Below are 19,755 nucleotides of genomic sequence, written 5' to 3' on the forward strand. Positions count from 1 at the left end.
GTGGTTTAAGCGTGGTTCATCTAAGGCAGGGATGCCGAAACCCGAGGTCCTCCAGATGTTGATGGTCTCCAGCTCCCCAAAGGTGGGGGATTCAAGTCTGGCAACATCTGGAGGGCCAGAGGTTCCCCACTCCTGGTCTAAGGGCACCCAGAGTTCATGGCAGAGATGAGATTCAATCAGGACTGTGTGTTTTTCTGATTCGAAGATGAGCCTCCACAGTGCATCAAGTCTACCCCCACTACTAAGCCCTTGGCCTTTCCCATTGCACATTGCCAAGTTTCTCTTCTCTGGGAGGTTTCAGTGTGGTGTAGTAGTTAAGAGCAGTGGACTCGTAATCTGGGGAACCGGGTTCGCGTCTCCGCTCCTCCACAGGCAGCTGCTGGGTGACCTTGGGCCAGTCACACTTCTCTGAAGTCCTTCAGCCCCACTCACCTCACAGAGTGTTTGTTGTGGGGGAGGAAGGGAAAGGAGAATGTTAGCCGCATTGAGACTCCTTCGGGTAGTGATAAAGCAGGATATCAAATCCAAACTCTTCTTCTTCCCTTGCTTTTATCAGAATCCTAACAAATGCTTGTTTTCATAGAGTCATAGAACTGTTCGCCTGGTGCCTTCATTATACACCTTCAGGCATCAGGCAAAAATGTTCCTTTTTAATCAGGCCTATGGTTGATCTGTTTGACATCCTGTACCCTTTTAAAATGTGGCTCTTTTCTGGGGGAGTATTATTGGGTTGTTGTTTTTATTCTGATTATATATGTTGTGATCTTTTCTGTGCACTGCCCTGAGACCTCCAGGTATAGGGCGGTATACAGTGGTACCTCGGGTTACAGACGCTTCAGGTTATGCGATTTCGGGTTGCGCACCGCGCCAAACCCAGAAGTACCGGAATCAGTTACAGTGGTACCTCAGGTTACATATGCTTCAGGTTACATACGCTTCAGGTTACAGACTCCGCTAACCCAGAAATAGTACCTCGGGGTAAGAACTTTGCTTCAGGATGAGAACAGAAATTGCGCAGCAGCAGCGGGAGGCCCCATTAGCTAAAGTGGTGCTTCAGGTTAAGAACAGTTTCATTTTTGAGACTTCCGGAGGCGGCGCGAAACGGCAATGGCGATCCTCTTCGCGCTGTGAAGAGGGGCCCCGCAGAAAAGGGTCGTCCGCTACGGCAAAGCGGAGACCCACTAAGAAAAACCACAGGCAGAGTGAGCCTGTGGCCGTGGGACTCGGCGGGCACCAGAAGCCCCCCCAGAAACGAGGAAGGAACCCCGTAAGGGGCTCCGGAGCGTGGAAGGGGGAGCGGTGCTGTGAGTTCATCGCTCTTTCTGCGGGAGTGAAGCCGTGCGGCTGCTGCCGATGAGCGCCGACCTTTTTTCCTGGAACATCAGACTTCAAACTACAAACCCGTGAGTAGGGGATCTTAAAAATTTGGGACTAAAGTGATTGAAATTCGGCTAAAAGTGGGAGACGTAACCAGGAAGTCCGTCTCCTGACTGTGCTTAAAAGATCAAAGCAAAGACTTTGACAAGCTGGAAGTATTCAAAAAGGGCTGTAAAAAGCGTGGATTTTCGCGCAATAATTGAACTTTGTTTTTAATAATAATTGAAAAGAGACAATTTTGTTTTAATTTTGCTGGCTTTTGATTGAACCTTTCCTCTCCTTTGTGGATTTATAAACTGAGAAGCCCAAAGTCACGGACTGCCGGGGCAACAAAGAGCTGTCATATTGCTGAAATGTTTTTAACTCTGAAAGTGCTACATTTGAGCGCTACAGTTTAGTTACAAACTGGGGAACTGTATCTTGCACATCTTTAAAGACTTTGTTTTAACATTGAGGAAGCTCTACAAACCAAAAGGAATTTGAAGGCTCTCTTTAAATCTGTTTTTAACTGCTGGGATTTTAATGGTGGAATAGTCCTTTCTTTCTGCTGAAGCACAAATGTACTCCCCCTAGAGGACTTTGGATTTATAATTTTCTGGGAATTGTACTTTGTTTTGACTTTTTGCTGCCTTGTTGTTTACTCTTTGGAACTGTCTTTCCCACGGGACTGTATACAATTTAACCTTGGCACGTAGTCAGGATTGGAATGAGTGGCACAGGGAAAGCAAGATTGGCTAAAACGAAAGCTAAACAACTAGTACAAACAACTTTGACTTCTCAGCCACGCAGATCTTCTGTCCCAGCTGTTCTAGTACAAGAAGAGGTAGTTGCGCAAACTGCACCAAAGGATATGGCATCTGGAGAATCTGAAACAGTTTTAAATCAAATTTTGGAACAACTGGCAATTTTAAATAAAAAGGTGGATGAGCATTCGTCCAAAATTGACCAAGCAACAGCCACTATTAGCAAACTGACTGATCAAGTTGCTCAACACACACAAGCAATTGGGAATATTCAGGAAGCAACTGTGGAAAACCATAAATTGGCTGAGGAAGCTAATCAGAAAGCAGAGGCAGCCAATCAGAAAGTTGATGCATTAAAAGTGGAGGTAAAGCCCTTGCACAAACAGATCAAGGAACAACAGGTCTACCTGGCTATGACGGAACTGAAGAATAGGGAAAATAATCTTAGGTTGAGAGCTATCCCAGAACTTGAACAGGAAGATCTGATTGGTTATTTGACATCAGAAATTACAAAGTTCTGGGGTATAGAAGAAGATAAGGACTTTAAAATTGTAACTGCTTTTAGATTGGGAAGAGTGGTGAGGAAGGACAGATCCAGAGACTGTCTGATCATCTTGAGATCTAAGCAAGAGAGAGATAAAATACTAGGCCTTCATTTTGGAAAATCACTTGTTATTCAAGGCATCAAGGCAGAATTCTACAAAGATATCCCGAAACAACTTTTGGACCTTAGAGATACTTATATAGAATTAACAAGACTACTGAGAAGCAACTCAATTCCCTTTAGGTGGGAGTTCCCTCAAGGACTATCCTTCAACTTCAAAGGAAAGAAAGTTAAAATCAAAACAGCAGAGGATCAACAAAAGTTTTTGAACGACCACGAAGAGGACCTACAGAAAGGAACAACAGGATCTTGGCCACCACCTCCACCTATACCTACATCTGCACCTACACCCTCGGGACCAGAGGACCAAAAGAAAGAGACGCCACCACAGGACTAACAGACTGATCCAGGATGTCTCTGCAGCTTCTTAGTTGGAATATAAATGGCGGAAATTCCCCAGAAAAAAGAAGAAGAATTTTTCATATATTGAAAAAAGAACAATTGGACATTATTTGCTTGCAGGAAACACATGTGACTAGGCTCCATAGAAAAGTGTTAATTAATAAAAGACTAGGCCAATAATTTATTTCATCGGACAAAGTTAAGAAAAGAGGAGTGGTGATTTATGCAAAGGAGAGCCTGTCACCAAAACTCTTATTTAAAGACGAGCAAGGAAGAATTTTGGCAATTGAAATACAGGTCCAAGGAGAAAAGTTTTTAATATTAGGAATTTATGCGTTGAATGAGGGCAAATCAGAATTTTACAGGAAACTGCATGAGACAATTCTGGACTATCTGGACTATACCAACATCATTATGATGGGAGATATGAATGGAGTCGTCTCTACAAATATGGATAAGTCACAAAATCAAAATTTAACAAATGACGGCAGACTACCTAAAACTTTCTTTGAACTAACTGACAATATGGATTTGATTGATATATGGAGGACAAAGAACCCCTTAGGCAGAGAAGGAACCTTCTTTTCTGAAGCCCACCTGTCATGGACAAGAATCGACCAAATATGGATAACTAGAGGACTGGCACCTAAGACTAGAAAAGTGGAAATCTGCCCAAAAACCTGCTCCGACCATAATGCTATGAAAGTGGAAATGAGACTTATTCCAACCGGTTCCTTCAGATGGAAAATGAATGACACCCTATTAAGAGATCAGGAGATTGTCAAGAAGGCCCAAAAAACTTTAAAAGACTATTTTGAAATAAATTTGAATACTACGGTGGAAAAAAGAATAATCTGGGACGCAAGTAAAGCAGTTATGAGAGGGTTTTTGATACAACAGAACACAATAAAGAAAAGACTTTGGAATGAAAAAAAGGATAAGATTTTAGACAAGATAAGAGATGGCGAGAAAAAATTGAGATCAAAACCGAAATCACAGGAGGTTCTGAGAGAAATTAAATTTTACCAAGCACAATACGCTAAATTGATAAATCAAGAAGTTGAGTGGAAAATTAAACAGATGAAACAAAGATCATTTGAATCAGCGAATAAGTGTGGGAAACTGCTTGCATGACAGTTGAAAAAGAGACAAAAATTGAACACGGTTATCAATTTAGAGATTGAAGGGAGGAATATTCAGAAACCAGAGGAAATTAGAAAGTGCTTCCAGAGATATTTCAAACAACTTTATATGCAAGGGCCGCAGGAAGAGACTGAGATAGACCATTTCCTAAAAATTTATGGACTACCAAAATTATCCCAGGAAAAGAGAACAATCCTAAATGATAAAATAACGCAACAAGAAATTGAGGGTGCCATTCAGAATATGCAATTAGGCAAATCTCCAGGACCTGATGGTATTACCTCCAAGTATTACAAGACATTGAAAGATTTTTTGACACAACCACTAATGGAGGTCTGTAACCAGATCATGGAGGGGAAGAAGGCACCAGAATCGTGGAAAGAAGCTTTCATCACATTGATACCTAAAGTGGAATCTGAAAAGACTCAACTTAAGAACTACCGTCCCATCTCACTCCTAAATGTGGATTATAAAATCTTTGCGGATATTTTGGCAAGTAGATTTAAAAAAGTGCTAAATGAAGTAATTCATAAAGATCAGGCAGGCTTTCTTCCAGGTAGACATTTGTTTGATAATACCAGGAACATTATAGACATTTTGGAACTTTTGCAAACTAATATTAACACAAAAGCAGTGTTAATTTTTATTGATGCGAGAAGGCCTTTGACAACATTTCTTGGAGGTTTATGAAGAAAAACTTGGAAGGGATGGGAGTGGGACGGGGGTTTGAAAATGGAATAGAGGCAATTTACTCAGAGCAAAAAGCTAAATTGATAGTTAACAATGTGGTGACAGAAGAGTTTAAAATTGAAAAAGGAACACGACAAGGTTGCCCCTTATCCCCTCTGTTATTTATTTCAGTCCTAGAGGTGCTTTTGAACATGATTAGGGAGGACCGGTTGGTGCAAGGAATACAGGTCGGAGTGAAACAGTATAAATTGAAAGCTTTTGCAGATGACTTGGTAATAACATTACAGGAGCCAGAATCTAGTACGAAAAGAGTTTTGGAACTGATATATGAGTTTGGTCGGGTGGCGGGATTCAAATTGAATAAGCAAAAAACTAAGGTTTTGGTAAAAAATTTGACATCTTTGGAAGCAGAAAGGTTTCAGAATGAGACAGAGTTAAATGTGGTTAAAAAAGTGAAGTACCTAGGGGTTAATTTGACTGCTAAAAATTTGAATTTATTTAAAGATAATTATGAAAAATGTTGGTCAGAAATTAAAAAGGATTTAGAAATTTGGTCAAGACTGAAACTTTCCTTGCTGGGTCGAATTGCAGCTATAAAGATGAATGTATTGCCAAAGATGTTGTTTTTGTTTCAAACTCTACAGATTGTGGACAGAGTGGAATGTTTTGGAAAATGGCAGAAAGATATTTCTAAGTTTATCTGGCAGGGCAAAAAGCCCCGAATAAAATTTAAAATATTAACTGATGCAAAAGAAAGAGGGGGGTTTGCCCTGCCAGATTTAAAGTTATATTATGAAGCTGCAGCTTTCTGCTGGATGAAAGATTGGTTACTTCTTGAGAACACTGATGTCCTAGATCTGGAAGGGTTTAACAATGCTTTTGGTTGGCATGCATACTTGTGGTACGACAAGGTAAAGATTCATAAAATGTTCAAAAACCATATTGTCAGAAAAGCAATATTTATTGTCTGGACAAAATATAAAGACTTATTAGAAAGTAAGACCCCGAGATGGCTATCACCAATGGAGGCTAAGGCCCGGAAAAGACTCAATATGGAGGCCTGCTGGCCGAAATATTGGGAAATAATAGAAAAAATTGGAGACAAATGGAGGTTGCAGAGCATGGAGAAATTAAAGAATAAGGTGCAAGATTGGTTACATTACGCTCAAATTCAAGAGGTTTTTATATTGGATAAAAAGATAGGATTCCAGGTGGAGAAGTCGAAATTAGAGACAGAACTGTTGGAACCAAAGATTAAGGTACTTTCGAGAATGTATAACTTGCTGCTTAAATGGAACACACAGGATGAGACTGTTAAATCAGCCATGATAAAATGGGCTCAGGATATTGGGTATAACATTATGTTTGAGGACTGGGAAAGGTTATGGACCACCGGAATAAAATTCACGGCATGTAATGCCTTGAAGGAGAATATTATGAAAATGATATATAGGTGGTACATGACCCCAGTCAAGCTTGCAAAAATATATCACCTGTCTGATAATAAATGTTGGAAATGTAGAGAGGCTGAGGGGACATTCTTTCACCTCTGGTGGACATGCCCAAAAGTGAGGGTCTTCTGGGAAATGATCTATAATGAACTAAAAAAGGTATTTAAATATACCTTTGTTAAGAAACCGGAGGCCTTCCTCTTGGGCATTGTCGGCCAGAAAGTGTCAAAGAAGGACAGAAATTTCTTTATGTATGCGACAACAGCAGCAAGAATACTTATTGCAAAGTATTGGAAGACACAAGACTTGCCCACACTGGAAGAGTGGCAGACGCAATTGATGGACTACATGGAATTGGCTGAAATGACTGGCAGAATCCGAGACTTGGGAGAAGAAACAACAGAAGAGGACTGGAAGAAGTTTAAAGACTATTTACAAAAACAATATAAGTTGTATGAATGTTAAGTATCTGCACGATTTAGAAAATCTCAGTTCCAGCAAGTAGATTTTGTAAAATAGAAAATTAAGTTATAAGTAAGAAAAGGTCGAAATTTAAGGTAACAATATGTTTAAATTTAAGGTATGAGTAAATGATAAAAATTATCTTAAATTTAGAAGTATAATATTTGGAAAGTACAAAATAAGGTATGAAACAAGGTAATAATTTGCTGATATTTTTAATATAAATAATGCAGGGTAAAGGAGATGTGAGGAAGTCCAGTTAGTTATATTTAAAAAAAAAAAAAATTGTATTGAATGGTCGGGTTTTTTTCTTTTTCTTTTTTATCTTTTATTTCCTTTTTTCTATATGGTTTTTTGGTGTATTTGTTTTGGCTTTTTTGTGTATTATTTTTTGGTGAAGGGATCTTGTATGAAAATTTAATAAAATATTTAAAATAAATAAATAAATAAATAAATAAAAAAGAACAGTTTCATTTTAAGAACAGACCTCCGGAACGAATTAAGTACTTAACCCGAGGTACCACTGTACTTCTGGGTTTCGGCGCTCACTCATGTGCAGAAGCACCAAATCGCGACCCGTGCGCGCAGACCCGGTGCTGTGGGTTGCAAACGTGCCACCCACACGGATCACATTCGCAAGCCGAGGTTCCACTGTATAAACTCAATAAATAAATAAATAAATATAATTGGAAGGGACCGTGAGGGTCATCTAGTTCAACCCTCTGCAATGCAAGAATCTTTCGCCCAAAGTGAGGCTCAAACCCACAGCTCTGAGATTGAGAGTCTCATGCCTTACCAGGATTATTTATAATGATTATTTGCCAGGAGGATGACTCCCCGGGGTGAAAGTGGACTTTATTTCACACAGGTCAAAGACCCAGTTTGGCACACCCATCCACATTTGCGTACACCGACCAACAGGCTGGGAGCCTCAATGGCACCCCTCTGGAGGCTTCATCGGGGCAATAACCCGACTAGCACTCCCCCTAGCTACAGCCCTGCGCCTCCCTCATTCGTCTAACTACTTGAGAAGGGAAGGGAATTGTGTGTGTGTGTCCCAACCACTGCTACCTCCCCACCTCTCCTCTCCTCAGCTAAGCTTCTTCTACAGCTGCCAGACAGGCGGATTTTCAACAGGTGAAGCTGTCCCCCATTTCCGAGGTGCAGCAATAGGAGTGAGGAAAGGCTTCACCAGCTGGACGTCCGGTTCCTCCTAGCAGCGCAGCAACAAAACTGCCAGCACATTTGCAAAGCTTAGGTATGATTTCAAACTGGATGTCTTGAGATCCCTGTATTGCAGGCATATCCAACAGGTAGATCGTGATCTACCGGTAAATCACTTGATGTCTGCGGTAGATCACTGGCTCCCCCCAAAGAAGCTGAACAACTGTGGCTCCCCTAAAGAAAGCTCAACAGGTCAAGAGAGCCAGTGTGGTGTAGTGGTTAAGAGCGGTGGACTCGTAATCTGGTGAACCGGGTTCACTTCCCCGCTCCTCCTTATGCAGCTGCTGGGTGACCTTGGGCTAGTCACACTTCTTTGAAGTCTCTCAGCCCCACTCACCTCACAGAGTGTTTGTTGTGGGGGAGGAAAGGAAAGGAGAATGTTAGCCGCATTGAGACTCCTTCGGGTAGTGATAAAGCAGGATGTCAAATCCAAACTCTTCTTCTTCAACATTTTACCTCCTCCCTGAAAAAAACTCAACAACTTTGACCCGACTCCCCCAAAAGGGGGTAGATCATTGCCAGTTTTTAGCTCTGTGAGTAGATGGCAGTCTCTTGGGAGTTGGCCACCCCTGCTTATTGCAAATAGGTTGGACTGGATCCCCTCCCAACACTCCCATTCCATGCTTTTCACGCTGCTGCCCACCTTACCGGCAAAGTTCTTGGTGAAAACCAGCGTGACGAGGACGATGGGGATGAGGACGGTGCCGATGGTGACGACGCGGTCGAAGGGCAGCTCGAGCTTGAGCTGCAGCAGCAGCGCCGCCAGCGAGCCCGCCTTGTCGTCCTGCGCACCGGGCAGGATCAGCTCCTTGAGTTTCTCGCCCGCCAGCAGCGCCGTGGCCATGTCCGGGTGGTTCTCGATGATGTGTTGCATAAGCGGCGCTCCTCACCCGGGCGCTCCTGCCTGCAGCAGGGGAAGCGCGTCGCCGTCGCCGCCTGGCCGGAGGAGATCCACGAAATCCAGGAGAAGATCCAGCGGATCCCGAACCGAGGAAGGTGGAGCCGGCCTGCGGGGAGCAGGAGCGACACCGGAGAGCGATGAGAAAAAGAGAGGGCGCACGTGGAGACCGAGGAAGGCGACGAGGCACCATCTCCCTTTTTGCGCAACAGCCGCGTCCCTAGCGAGACTGCGGCAACGGCGATCGGGGGGTGCCCTTGGCCCCCGCAGCCGCGGATCTCCGTGCCCGCCATCCCCCTCTCCCCAGGCCTCCCTTCCCCAGGCGGCGGCGGAGATTAAGCGCCATGCAATACCGCCGAGGACGGAAAGGCGCGACCCGGATTGCGCCAAGCTGGGTGGTTGCAGCCAGCGCGCAAAAACCAGAGGGCAGGAAAAGCGCCGCGGGCGTAAACCCCCCCCCCCCCCGCGTGGATAAGAATAATAAAAACCAGCGCGATAAACACCTTATCGCGGCTCTGCTGCGCAATAAAAGCCCATCAGAAGCTGGTTATATATAATTTCTATCTAGAACCTATTATACACACACACACACACAAAGACACACACAGAGAGATGTATGTACCAAGAAGCTTGTTGCAGAACTAGAATGGTCCTTTTCCGGTTACCTTGATGGAAGTCTTTTTTTTAAATCCCCGCGCTTCTCCTGTTCCAAAGCCGAGAGAGGAGCGCAAGGGTGACTCGGCAAAATCAGAGATGGTAAAGGGGGGAAAAAACAAAAATCCGGCTGCCGCAGGCTGGCAAGACTCCGGCCTTCATATAGTACTTCCTCTTGGTCCCCAAGTCTAGTGCAGGATCTCACCCACCCCCTCTCCAAAGAAGAGAGGGGCGATTTGCAAAGGGCAGTTGCACGAAAGGAAGCGTCCTCCGCTGTAGCCGCCGCAACGAGCTGTTGGAGAAGGCGCTTTGCAGCGGCGAAGGAAGCCCCCCAGCGGAATGCAGTGGGTTGAACGCCGCCCAGAGGTCGTTTAAGGTCTCCGCTTAAACATCTGGAATTGGTGGAGCTGCCAGCAGCGGCAGGAGCGGGGGCTTTGCTCCAGGAGAGAAGGGTGGCCGCGAGGAGGCATAGGCTGCAGGCATTATCGGCTCAGAAGCTGCCGAGTCACCAAGAGCAACACGTTGCGCCTCGAAGTGGCGACCGACAGCTTCTCCTGCCGCTGCCTGGGAATGGCTCGGCGGCATCTCCGGCTGCTTTTGAGGCTGGCAGCCTGGTTAGAAGCGACGGAGGGAGCCCCTTTGGAGAAAAGGGGGGGCCAGGAAAGGCGCCTCTGGGCCTCATTGCGGAGGCAACCAAAGGAACCCGGCGGCGAGCGCTGAAGCTGCGCAAATGCAAATGCAGAAAGGGATTTATTTCGATTGCTAGTCGCCCCATCCTCTTCCCTCTCTCTCTCGACACCTAGCTCTTGTTCTGCAATGGCATTAGTGCAGCCAGGTTCTCTGCATATTTACCCACAAAAAAATCCTGCGGAGTTCAGAGGGTGTTTGCACTCCCGTGACACGCGAAAGTGCATAGGGACCGCAGCCCTGGGTGGTGGTGCTTATAATTTGTTCTTGTTGTTTAGTCGTTTCGTCGTGTATGACTCTTCATGACCCCATGGACCAGAGCATGCCAGGCACTCCTGTCTTCCACTGCCTCCCACAGTTTGGTCAGACTCATGCTGGTAGCTTCGAGAACACTGTCCAACCATCTCGTCCTCTGCCGTCCCCTTCTCCTTGTGCCCTCCATCTTTCCCAACATCAGGGTCTTTTCCAGGGAGTCTTCTCTTCTCATGAGGTGGCCAAAGTATTGGAGCCTCAGCTTCAGGATCTGTCCTTCCAGTAAAGACTCAGGGCTGATTTCCTTCAGAATGGATAGGTTTGATCTTCTTGCAGTCCATGGGACTCTCAAGAGTCTCCTCCAGCACCATAATTCAAAAGCATTGATTCTTCGGCAATCAGCCTTCTTTATGGTTGTTATAATTTAATGCCCCCCAAATCCACAGTAACATAGTTGGGTAATTTTAGACTCGAATTAAGTCTTGCTGGAAGGCGAGCTCTTGAGATGGCAATGTGCATTGCCTCCCTTAAGGCAGGTCCGAGGACGGTCCTTACTCAGAGTGGAGCCTCTGACCCAAACTCCACTGAAAAGCCCTGCTGTTTCTGAGCCATAGCCACAGCATCTTTATGTAACGTTCCCTTGAAACACTTTGCGGATCTGAGGAGCGTGTGTGTGTGCGTTCCTGCGACTGCAAAGACAGACCCGTGTTTGTTGGGAAGTGTTTGGTTACACCCCAGGCAGAAGGATCTACAGTACTGTGCAAACCTGTCTACTTGTACTGGGAGCCAAGCCTCAGTGGCCACATCCAGTCCTACTCCGATGTAAGCGCATATAGGATTGCAGCTTTAGAAATGGAGGTGGTCTCTGTCATGCAGGGCGACAGGCTGAAATACTTACAGGGGTACCTCGGGTTGCATACACTTCAGGTTACGGACTCTGCTAACCCAGAAATAGTGCTTCAGGTTAAGAACTTTGCTTCAGGATGAGAACAGAAATCGTGCTCCGGCGGCGCGGCGGCAGCAGGAGGCCCCATTAGCTAAAGTGGTGCTTCAGGTTAAGAACAGTTTCAGGTTAAGTATGGACCTCCAGAATGAATTAAGTACTTAACCCGAGGTACCACTGTACAGGCGTAATGATTACAAGTCACAGAACCGTATCACTTGGTGTTTGTGTTTACAAAAACCATGCATTTCTACTCATTTTCGTAATTGTAGATTAAATCTCCCAATGGCCTTGAAGATGCATGCACAAAGCAGACTCAAGTGTTTAGGAAAGCAACCAGTTTGTTATTTAATTCCTCTTGAATCGAAGGATAATGTCTGCCCATTCACCTGCTGCCCTTCAGCGGAACCTTTGTGGGGTTGTTTTTTTAAAAACATTATGTGAAGTCTACATAGATTGTAGTCTACCACACTCGGCACTAAATAAACAAACTGAATATAGTGGTGCCCCCAAGACGAACGCCTCACAAGACGAAAAACCCGCTAGATGAAAGGGTTTTCCGTTTTAGAGGCGCTTTGCAAAACAAATTTCTCTATGGGCTTGCTTTGCAAGACAAAATGTCTTGCAAGTTTTTCCGACTTTTTTTCCCTCCCCCCCTTTTTCTAAGCCGCTTATCAGCTGATCCGCTAAGCTGATAAGCCGCTAAAAGCTGCTAATCCTCTAATAGCGCTAATCCGCTAAGCCGTCAATGGGCTTGCTTCGCAAGACGAAAAAACCGCTAGACGAAGAGAATCGCGGAACGGATTCTTTTCGTCTTATGAGGCACCACTGTACATTTATGCAAACAATTAGATTTGCATAATGAATTCTTATTTCAGAAGGGTGGCACTGTGGTCTAAATCACAGAGCCTAGGACTTGCCGATCAGAAGGTCGGCGGTTCGAATCCCCGCAACGGGGTGAGCTCCTGTTGCTCAGTCCCTGCTCCTGCCAACCTAGCAGTTCAAAAGCATGTCAAAGTGCAAGTAGATAAATAGGTACCACTCCAGCGGGAAGGTAGACGGCGTTTCCGTGCGCTGCTCTGGTTCGCCAGAAGTGGCTTAGTCATGCTGGCCACATGACCTGGAAGCTGTACGCCTGCTCTCTCAGCCAATAAAGCGAGATGAGCGCTGCAACCCCAGAGTCGGCCCCGGCTGGACCTAATGGTCAGGGGTCCCTTTACCTTTACGTACAGCATACAGCCTTTAATATTCTGTGTCGGGTTACTGCTCCTATCTTTATTGTATTCATATTCCACGCGGAAGTTTATCTGTGCATCCTGATTTCAATTCCATGAGGAAGATTAGGCAAAGAGAGTGACTAATCTCATGGCTGAGCAGGATTTGAACAGTTATCCTGGGCCAAGCCCAACACAATGGTTTGGGTTCACATGGTAAGTCAAACGACAGCTAAGTGTGAACAACTGAGTGTACTCTCAGAGCTACAATTCCCAGAGTGGTTTAACAATCCATCCCTCTTCCTTGGGAACTCTGGAATTATATCTCAGCGAGGGCGAATAAGGGTTTCCTAACCCTACAACTGGGCAAAACTGAAAAAAGCTACACAACTTTGTCAAAAAAAGCTCAACAACCCTAGCATAGCGCAGGTGGGACCTTGAAAAAATGGCAGCTGCTTCATTCCTTCCTCTAGCTGTCTTGCTGCCATGCTATCCGAAACAAAGCAACAGTTGGCTTAGCATTACTTCCAAACCTGGGCTGGATCTAGACTCATCAAAGAAGCATTTCAGTTAAACACGTTGTAAACTTTGTATGAGAAATCAGGTTGGCAAAAATGGAACCCCACAGCGCCATCTGCTGTCACAGTGTTATAATGCATATACAGTACAAAGCATATAAAGCGCTTTTCCTTTGCCAATATAACTGAGTCCCTGATCTTTCTCCAAAGAAACCATAAGCTTGTTGGTGGCCATGTCTGTATGCCATGGTAGTAGCAATAGTAGTATAGTAGTATAGTGATATAGCCTTTGCTACTTCACCCCGGACTCCACCTGCCTGTGTGGAATATTATGTAAGCAAATACAGTGGTACCTCTGATAAGGTACTTAATTCGTTCCAGAGATCCGTTCTTAACCTGAAACTGTTCTTAACCTGAAGCACCACTTTAGCTAATGGGGCCTCCCACTGCCGCCGCACCGCCGGAGCACAATTTCTGTTCTCATCCTGAAGCAAAGTTCTTAACCCAAGGTACTATTTCTGGGTTAGCAGAGTCTGTAACCTGAAGTGTATGTAACCTGAGGTACCACTGTATAAAATACACAGTACACTGTATATTTGTAAGCAAATGCAAAAGACACAGCAACTTGCAGTGAGAACTGAGAACTATGCAAAACTCAAGGCAATAGAGCTTATTGTTATATTATAGAGAAAGGATGGGAATTCTTTAGTTTTCCAGATATTGCTGTACTACAACTCTCATCATCCCTATTTGTCACGCTGGTTGGCGACAGGCCGCCATCTCTGTTCTAGAGCAACAGAACATTTCTGATTCTGCTAAAGCTAATGACTGAATTAAATCTGATTGCAAATACACAGCCTAGACTGAGTCATTAATACTTGCAATGACTCATCCTCCTGAATAATTTATGTATGTCACCCAGACTTATTGCTTTGTTATTTGATTTCCCCCATCACCATCGAGGCCTCATTATTTGTCCAGACTGAACTTTAGAATATTGCTGCTAAAGATCTGTACATTACTAGAGAGCTGTATAGTACAGATGGCAGAAGGAAGTGTTAATTTGCTAGTTGGATTAAGTAAATACAGTTCAAGTAAAACACAGAAGTGCATCTTTCCCCGTCCCTTGAATTTCACCTTTCTATAAAAGCAAGGAAGTGCTTTCTCTTAAAAACAGCCTTTTTGCAGAGGCTTCAGAGCACAGTTCAGTATATTTTACCTTTTACCAGTGTAGTTCCAGTTGTACCTGCCATTTTTGTTTCCCCAGGGTGCCTCTGGCCTGGTGAAATCCAGTTTGACTGGAGTTTCACTACACGGCATGCTCAAATGCTATAAAAACAACTCTTTTTAAGGGGGTGGGCATGTTTGTTATGAAAAACAGTATCATAGAATCATAGAGTTGGAAGGGACCCTGATGATCATCTAGTGAACTACAGTGGTACCTCGGGTTAAGTACTTACTGGTAATTCGTTCCGGAGGTCCGTACTTAATCTGAAACTGTTCTTAACTTGAAGCACCACTTTAGTTAATGGGGCCTCCTGCTGCTGCTGCGCCACCGGAGCACAATTTCTGTTCTCATCCTGAAGCAAAGTTCTAAACCTGAAGCACTATTTCTGGGTTAGCGGAGTCTGTCACCTGAAGCGTATGTAACCCAAAGCATATGTAACCCGAGGTACCACTGTACCTGTGATGCAAGAATACATAGCTGTCCCATGTAAGGATCAAACTTGTAACCTTGGTGTTAACAGCATCATGCTCTAACCGAGATTGGCTCTGATATTCCCATGCTGGGTGCCTCTACCATCAGCCATTTTTTGAGGGGAGGATGGGACAGGCTCTTCTGGATTTTGACCCACAAGTCTGGCCTCAATGGGGCTCCATATACATCACCAAACAAATGTGGAAATCATTTTACATCTTCCTGGCACCGCTTCTTCAATAAAACCCCAAAGTGCCTACAGCAAACTCACAAAGCCTGATACAAACGAATGCTGTAAAGATTCAGCTTCAACTAATTTATAACAGTTTAGGTGAACGCTTCCTTGAGCTGCTAAATCTGGCTTCTGATTTCTGCCAGGCTGATGCATTTGAGAAAACGGAGGTGAGAAGTCAAAGGGGAAATTCAACAACGGGTGCTCTGTCAGAGCAACATAATTGCATCCTGGTGTGAACCACAAGAAAATGTTCAGTGGTGTCAGAAATCTGTGCAAAGCTGCAAAGTCTTTTGTTTTTTCCAGATCTTGGATTATTTTCTGCAAAAGGTTCTCAGTAGAACATCTGCACCACATTTATTAATGCATTTGTTAACAGAAGGTATAGGTCTCCTGAGTCACCTGATGACGCAGATGCTCTCATTGAGGTGGAAGGATTGCTTAGGTAACTGCCTTATTTAATTTAGAAAATTAGAGTTATCCAGGTGTTAACGCATCCTGCATCTGTATGTACTAGCCACATAATTCAATTAAATGGCATCCTACAGAGCCTAGAACTTACAACCTGGGACTTCTGCAAAGGCAGGCTCCACTCTGAACCCATTCATTTTAGAGGACATGTTTAGGCTCAGAATACATAACAAACTCATGCACAGCATATTGTACAGATGTAGACACTGTCCAGTTTTTTTGGGGGGAGAAGCAAGCCTTATGCATGAATTTTGGGAGGCAGCAACTTAAGCCCTCTAGCAATCCTGGCGACACACAAGACACACACCGATCCTATTTGTGGCCCTGATTTATAAATGTGAATTGGATCCATTCTGACCGGATCTGGAAATCTCATAGACTTGCACTATGAAACCAAAACGGCCATAACATCATTGTTTGTTCACAAGGGGGCATGAAATTTGGGGACATGGTAGCCCCTCTAGAGCTAATCAACCTGGCCATGTTTCAGATGGGTAGCACCAGTAATTTTAACACTAGGTAAAGGGACCCCTGACCATTAGGTCCAGTTGTGACTGACTCTGGGGTTGCGGCGCTCATCTCGCTTTATTGGCCAAGGGAGTCGGCGTTTGTCCGCAGACAGCGAACCAGAGCAGCACATGGAAACGGCGTTTACCTCCCCGCCAGAGCGGTACCTATTTATCCACTTGCACTTTGTGCTTTTGAACTGCTAGGTTGGCAGGAGCTGGGACCAAACAATGGGAGCTCACCCCGTCGCGGGATTCGAACCGCCAACCTTCTGATCAGCAAGTCCTAGGCTCTGTGGTTTAAATCACAGCGCCACCCGCATCCCTACTAATTTTAACGCTAACCACCTTTAAACATTGCTTTAAAGAAAATACAGTGTGCATGCTTGTCATACACACACACACACAGAGGCTGGATTGCCCCCTCCCTCTCTGAGCTTTCCAGGCTATTCAATTGGCATTGTGCTTCAAGAGATTTCAGACTCTCTTGAAGATGACAAACAACTCTTTAATTGTTCATTACAATTCCAGGATACCCCATTAAATGAAGGCAACAGGAGACATGCTAGTCTTCCTAGGCGCCACGGAGCTGGTAAAATTGGCACCAGTGGCACAGGGACTCCAACATCACAAAAATAATTTTCAATTGAAAGGAAAAACTAAAGCGTACTAGGGGCTATAATTGAGTGTACAAAGGAGCACCACGCAGCTCTTTTAATGTTTTATGAAAATAAATGTCACATGCCTCCCTATCAAATATCCGTTGCCAGCTTTTTAAATAATTTAGAACTCAAGACAGAGGGAAGAGATGCCTCTTTTCCAAGCCATAGAAAAAACATCTTGACGACCAAGCATCCAAATGATCTGCTATCACAGCTCCTCACAAACATTAATAGCAGCTAAGGTTTTGCTAGAAAAAGGTTTGTAGGGTAAAGGAACCTGCTTCAGGCGTAGGCCCTGGTTGCTGGTGGTGGATAAAGGAAGGCAGGAATTAAGTGTCTGAATAATGTTGGCTCAGGATGGGATGGACAAATGGACAGACACACCCCATCCTGGCTCCAATTCAGGCTGCAAAATGTGGTTGAGTCCGTGCCTCAGCTTCCCCCAGGATCTTCCACTTTAAACAAAATTTAAAAAAATCATTCCAGTAGCACCTTAGAGACCAACTAAGTTTGTTATTGGTACGAGCTTTCGTGTGCATGCACACTTCTTCGGATACACTGAAAAGAAGTCACCAGATCCATATATACGGTATATATAGTGAGAGGGTGGGGAGGGCTATTACTCAGAAGGGTGGTGGGAATGGGCAATTGGCTGATAGGTGTGGTAAACCTATCAAAGACAGTTTGATTGCCCAATCCAATGCCCAGACCTTTCCTCGTACACCAATAAAGCAATTGTGGGATCAGTTTAGCACTTGACGAAGCAGAGGTATTATTTTAGTCTCTGCTGCTAGGCCAATCCCACAGTGTGCAGGAGCTGTTACAGTTCCCTATTAAAAGCCTGTTTCAGTTCTGCTAAACCTTCAGGGAAAGTCATACATGCATGCTGGAAAGACAAACGAGAGGTGCTATATTGGGCTTCTTCAGTTAGTTCTTGCTGCAACTGATGTAACATAATGGGCACATCCTCAGCAGTGGTAAGCTCAAAGTCTCAAGGAAACTGAGGAAAGGCTAAAGCGCATGATGCACAAAGTTGCTGCTGTTTTGATTTCCAGCTGTCTTGGCAAGCTGCTGTCCCACCTCAGCTTTTCTCTCTATTATCATGAGACAAAGGTTCTTGAGAGCAGAAGCAGTAAGGCCTACACAATCATTCAAGCCTGCTAACAGCAAACTGCTAAGTTACTGTGACTCATTCTCCCTATAAAAGTAGCCAGCCTCTCTGTGGGCCTCAGTGCCCTGAGTGTGTGTCTCAGCCAGTGTCGGTGTGTGTGTCTCAGTGTGTGGTATTGTGTCGCTGCAGACATAGTGGCTCCAGGACTCCAGTAAATCAATAATTAAGACTGTGCCTGTGAAGTCAGATAGCTGCTACGAGCACTCTGTGTATGCTCTTTAACTATGCTGTTTATGAACAACTTTATTTTATGAAGACTCTGCGTTGATTAATTCACCACTGCGTGACACTCTCACCATCCAAAGACCTGCGTGTTTTGTAAATACTTTCAGTGACATAATTCATTTTTTTTTTGTCACCGATTCATACCCCCTCTCAAAAAACCAGAAGCTTTTCGTAAGGGACTAAGTGCAGCCTGCATGGTGTGGATCATGTGTGTGGTAACCACAACCACTAGAGACACGACCCCCACAAGGGTGGGCCAAAAGCAAAAACTACCCTCCTTGGGCCAGAGCCATCCATGCTCAAAGGGCAAGGATGGATCTTCACCACAAAGATGTATCTAGCTTTTAAACTCAGCACTCACTGCATACAAATGTGCCTCTGGATTAAGCTGCAGGGCTGCATTTTGGTACTATGGATATCATCAAGATTACCTCAGATGAGAAGCACCCGTCGATATAGGAGTGCCATGCATACAAAGTGTCCCGTTTCCCCCTCCCAGCAGCTTCTCTGACTGCTGCTTCAGTCCATTCTTGTTCATGTCCTTTTGCTTTCCTTGGCAGCTTCTACTTCAAAACTTCCAATCCCAATGGCCACGATCCATAAGCACACTAAACCAGAATATTTATAGTTCAGTCCCATTTATTATTGAGACTTGACCATTCCTGTCAATACGAAAATTAATTTGGACTGCAGATTTAAGGTTTCTTGAGACTCCCAGCCCTTTTCTCTGGAATTGCTGTCAAAACGTCTTCTAGAGGTTTATTGTTTTCAATGAAACCATTTCTGCCAAGGCAGTTTACAATTTTAAAATGCCAACTCAAAGGAAATAAAAATTGGTGGGGGTGGGGAGAGTCTAACTGGCAAAGTGCCAGTTCTCTTTGCCCGTCTCTCTCGTGAGGGGACAGCCTGACTGGAGCAAGTCTTGATTTACCCTTTGCCTGACTCCTTCATGCTCTTCTCTCCTATACAGTGGTACCTCGGGTTAAGTACTTAATTCGTTCTGGAGGTCTGTTCTTAGCCTGAAGCACGACTTTAGTTAATGGGGCCTCCTGCTGCCGCCACGCCGCTGGAGCAAGATTTCTGTTCTCATCCTGAAGCAAAGTTCTTAACCCGAGGTACTATTTCTGGGATAGCAGTCTGTAACCTGAAGCGTATGTAACCTGAAGCGTATGTAACCCGAGGTACCACTGTAGTAGGTAAAAGTCTTGACCAAACCAGGCCCTGAAGTTGTCTTTGACTCCCATGTATTCGTGTTTCTTCTCACATTTTGCCTCTTTTTTGGGTTAGCTTCCCATGTGTTTTCAGACTTGATATGGGGGATTCCCCCCTCCCCTCCTGATAATAAAATGCAATTGTAGCACCAACTTGTTGAGGAACTTTTGAATGGGATACTGCTGATTGAAGATGAGTATAAGAAGACCATTAGCAAACTCTACATGTAAGCAGAGAATATAATCAATCTGATTTCGATGCTGCCCATCTGGTGATGTCCATGTGTAGAGTCGTCTCTTGTGTTGTTGGAAAAGC

The 19,755-nt window shown here is 44.5% G+C and overlaps 1 protein-coding gene across 9 annotated transcripts in view; it reads right to left on the minus strand.

Annotated features, from left to right (window-relative positions):
- The window catches only part of PANX2 (pannexin 2), a 58,269-nt gene that overhangs the window by 37,313 nt on the left and 1,201 nt on the right, over positions 1 to 19,755 (minus strand). For 2 of the 9 annotated variants that reach the window (XM_079994210.1, XM_079994207.1), the window contains exon 1: positions 8,745 to 8,790. Coding sequence is in view for 2 of the 9 variants with exons in the window: in XM_079994202.1 (XP_079850328.1) it covers positions 8,745 to 8,970 (226 nt within the window). In the remaining 7 variants the exon portion in view is untranslated. Of the gene's footprint in view, positions 1 to 8,744; positions 9,104 to 9,616; positions 10,620 to 19,755 lie in introns of those variants that run through there. The other 7 variants (XM_079994202.1, XM_079994204.1, XM_079994206.1 and 4 more) reach the window with 7 other exon arrangements.

This window comes from Podarcis cretensis (genome assembly GCF_951804945.1).
Source record: "Podarcis cretensis genome assembly, chromosome: 10".
In the NCBI taxonomy this organism is placed as follows: domain Eukaryota; kingdom Metazoa; phylum Chordata; class Lepidosauria; order Squamata; family Lacertidae; genus Podarcis; species Podarcis cretensis.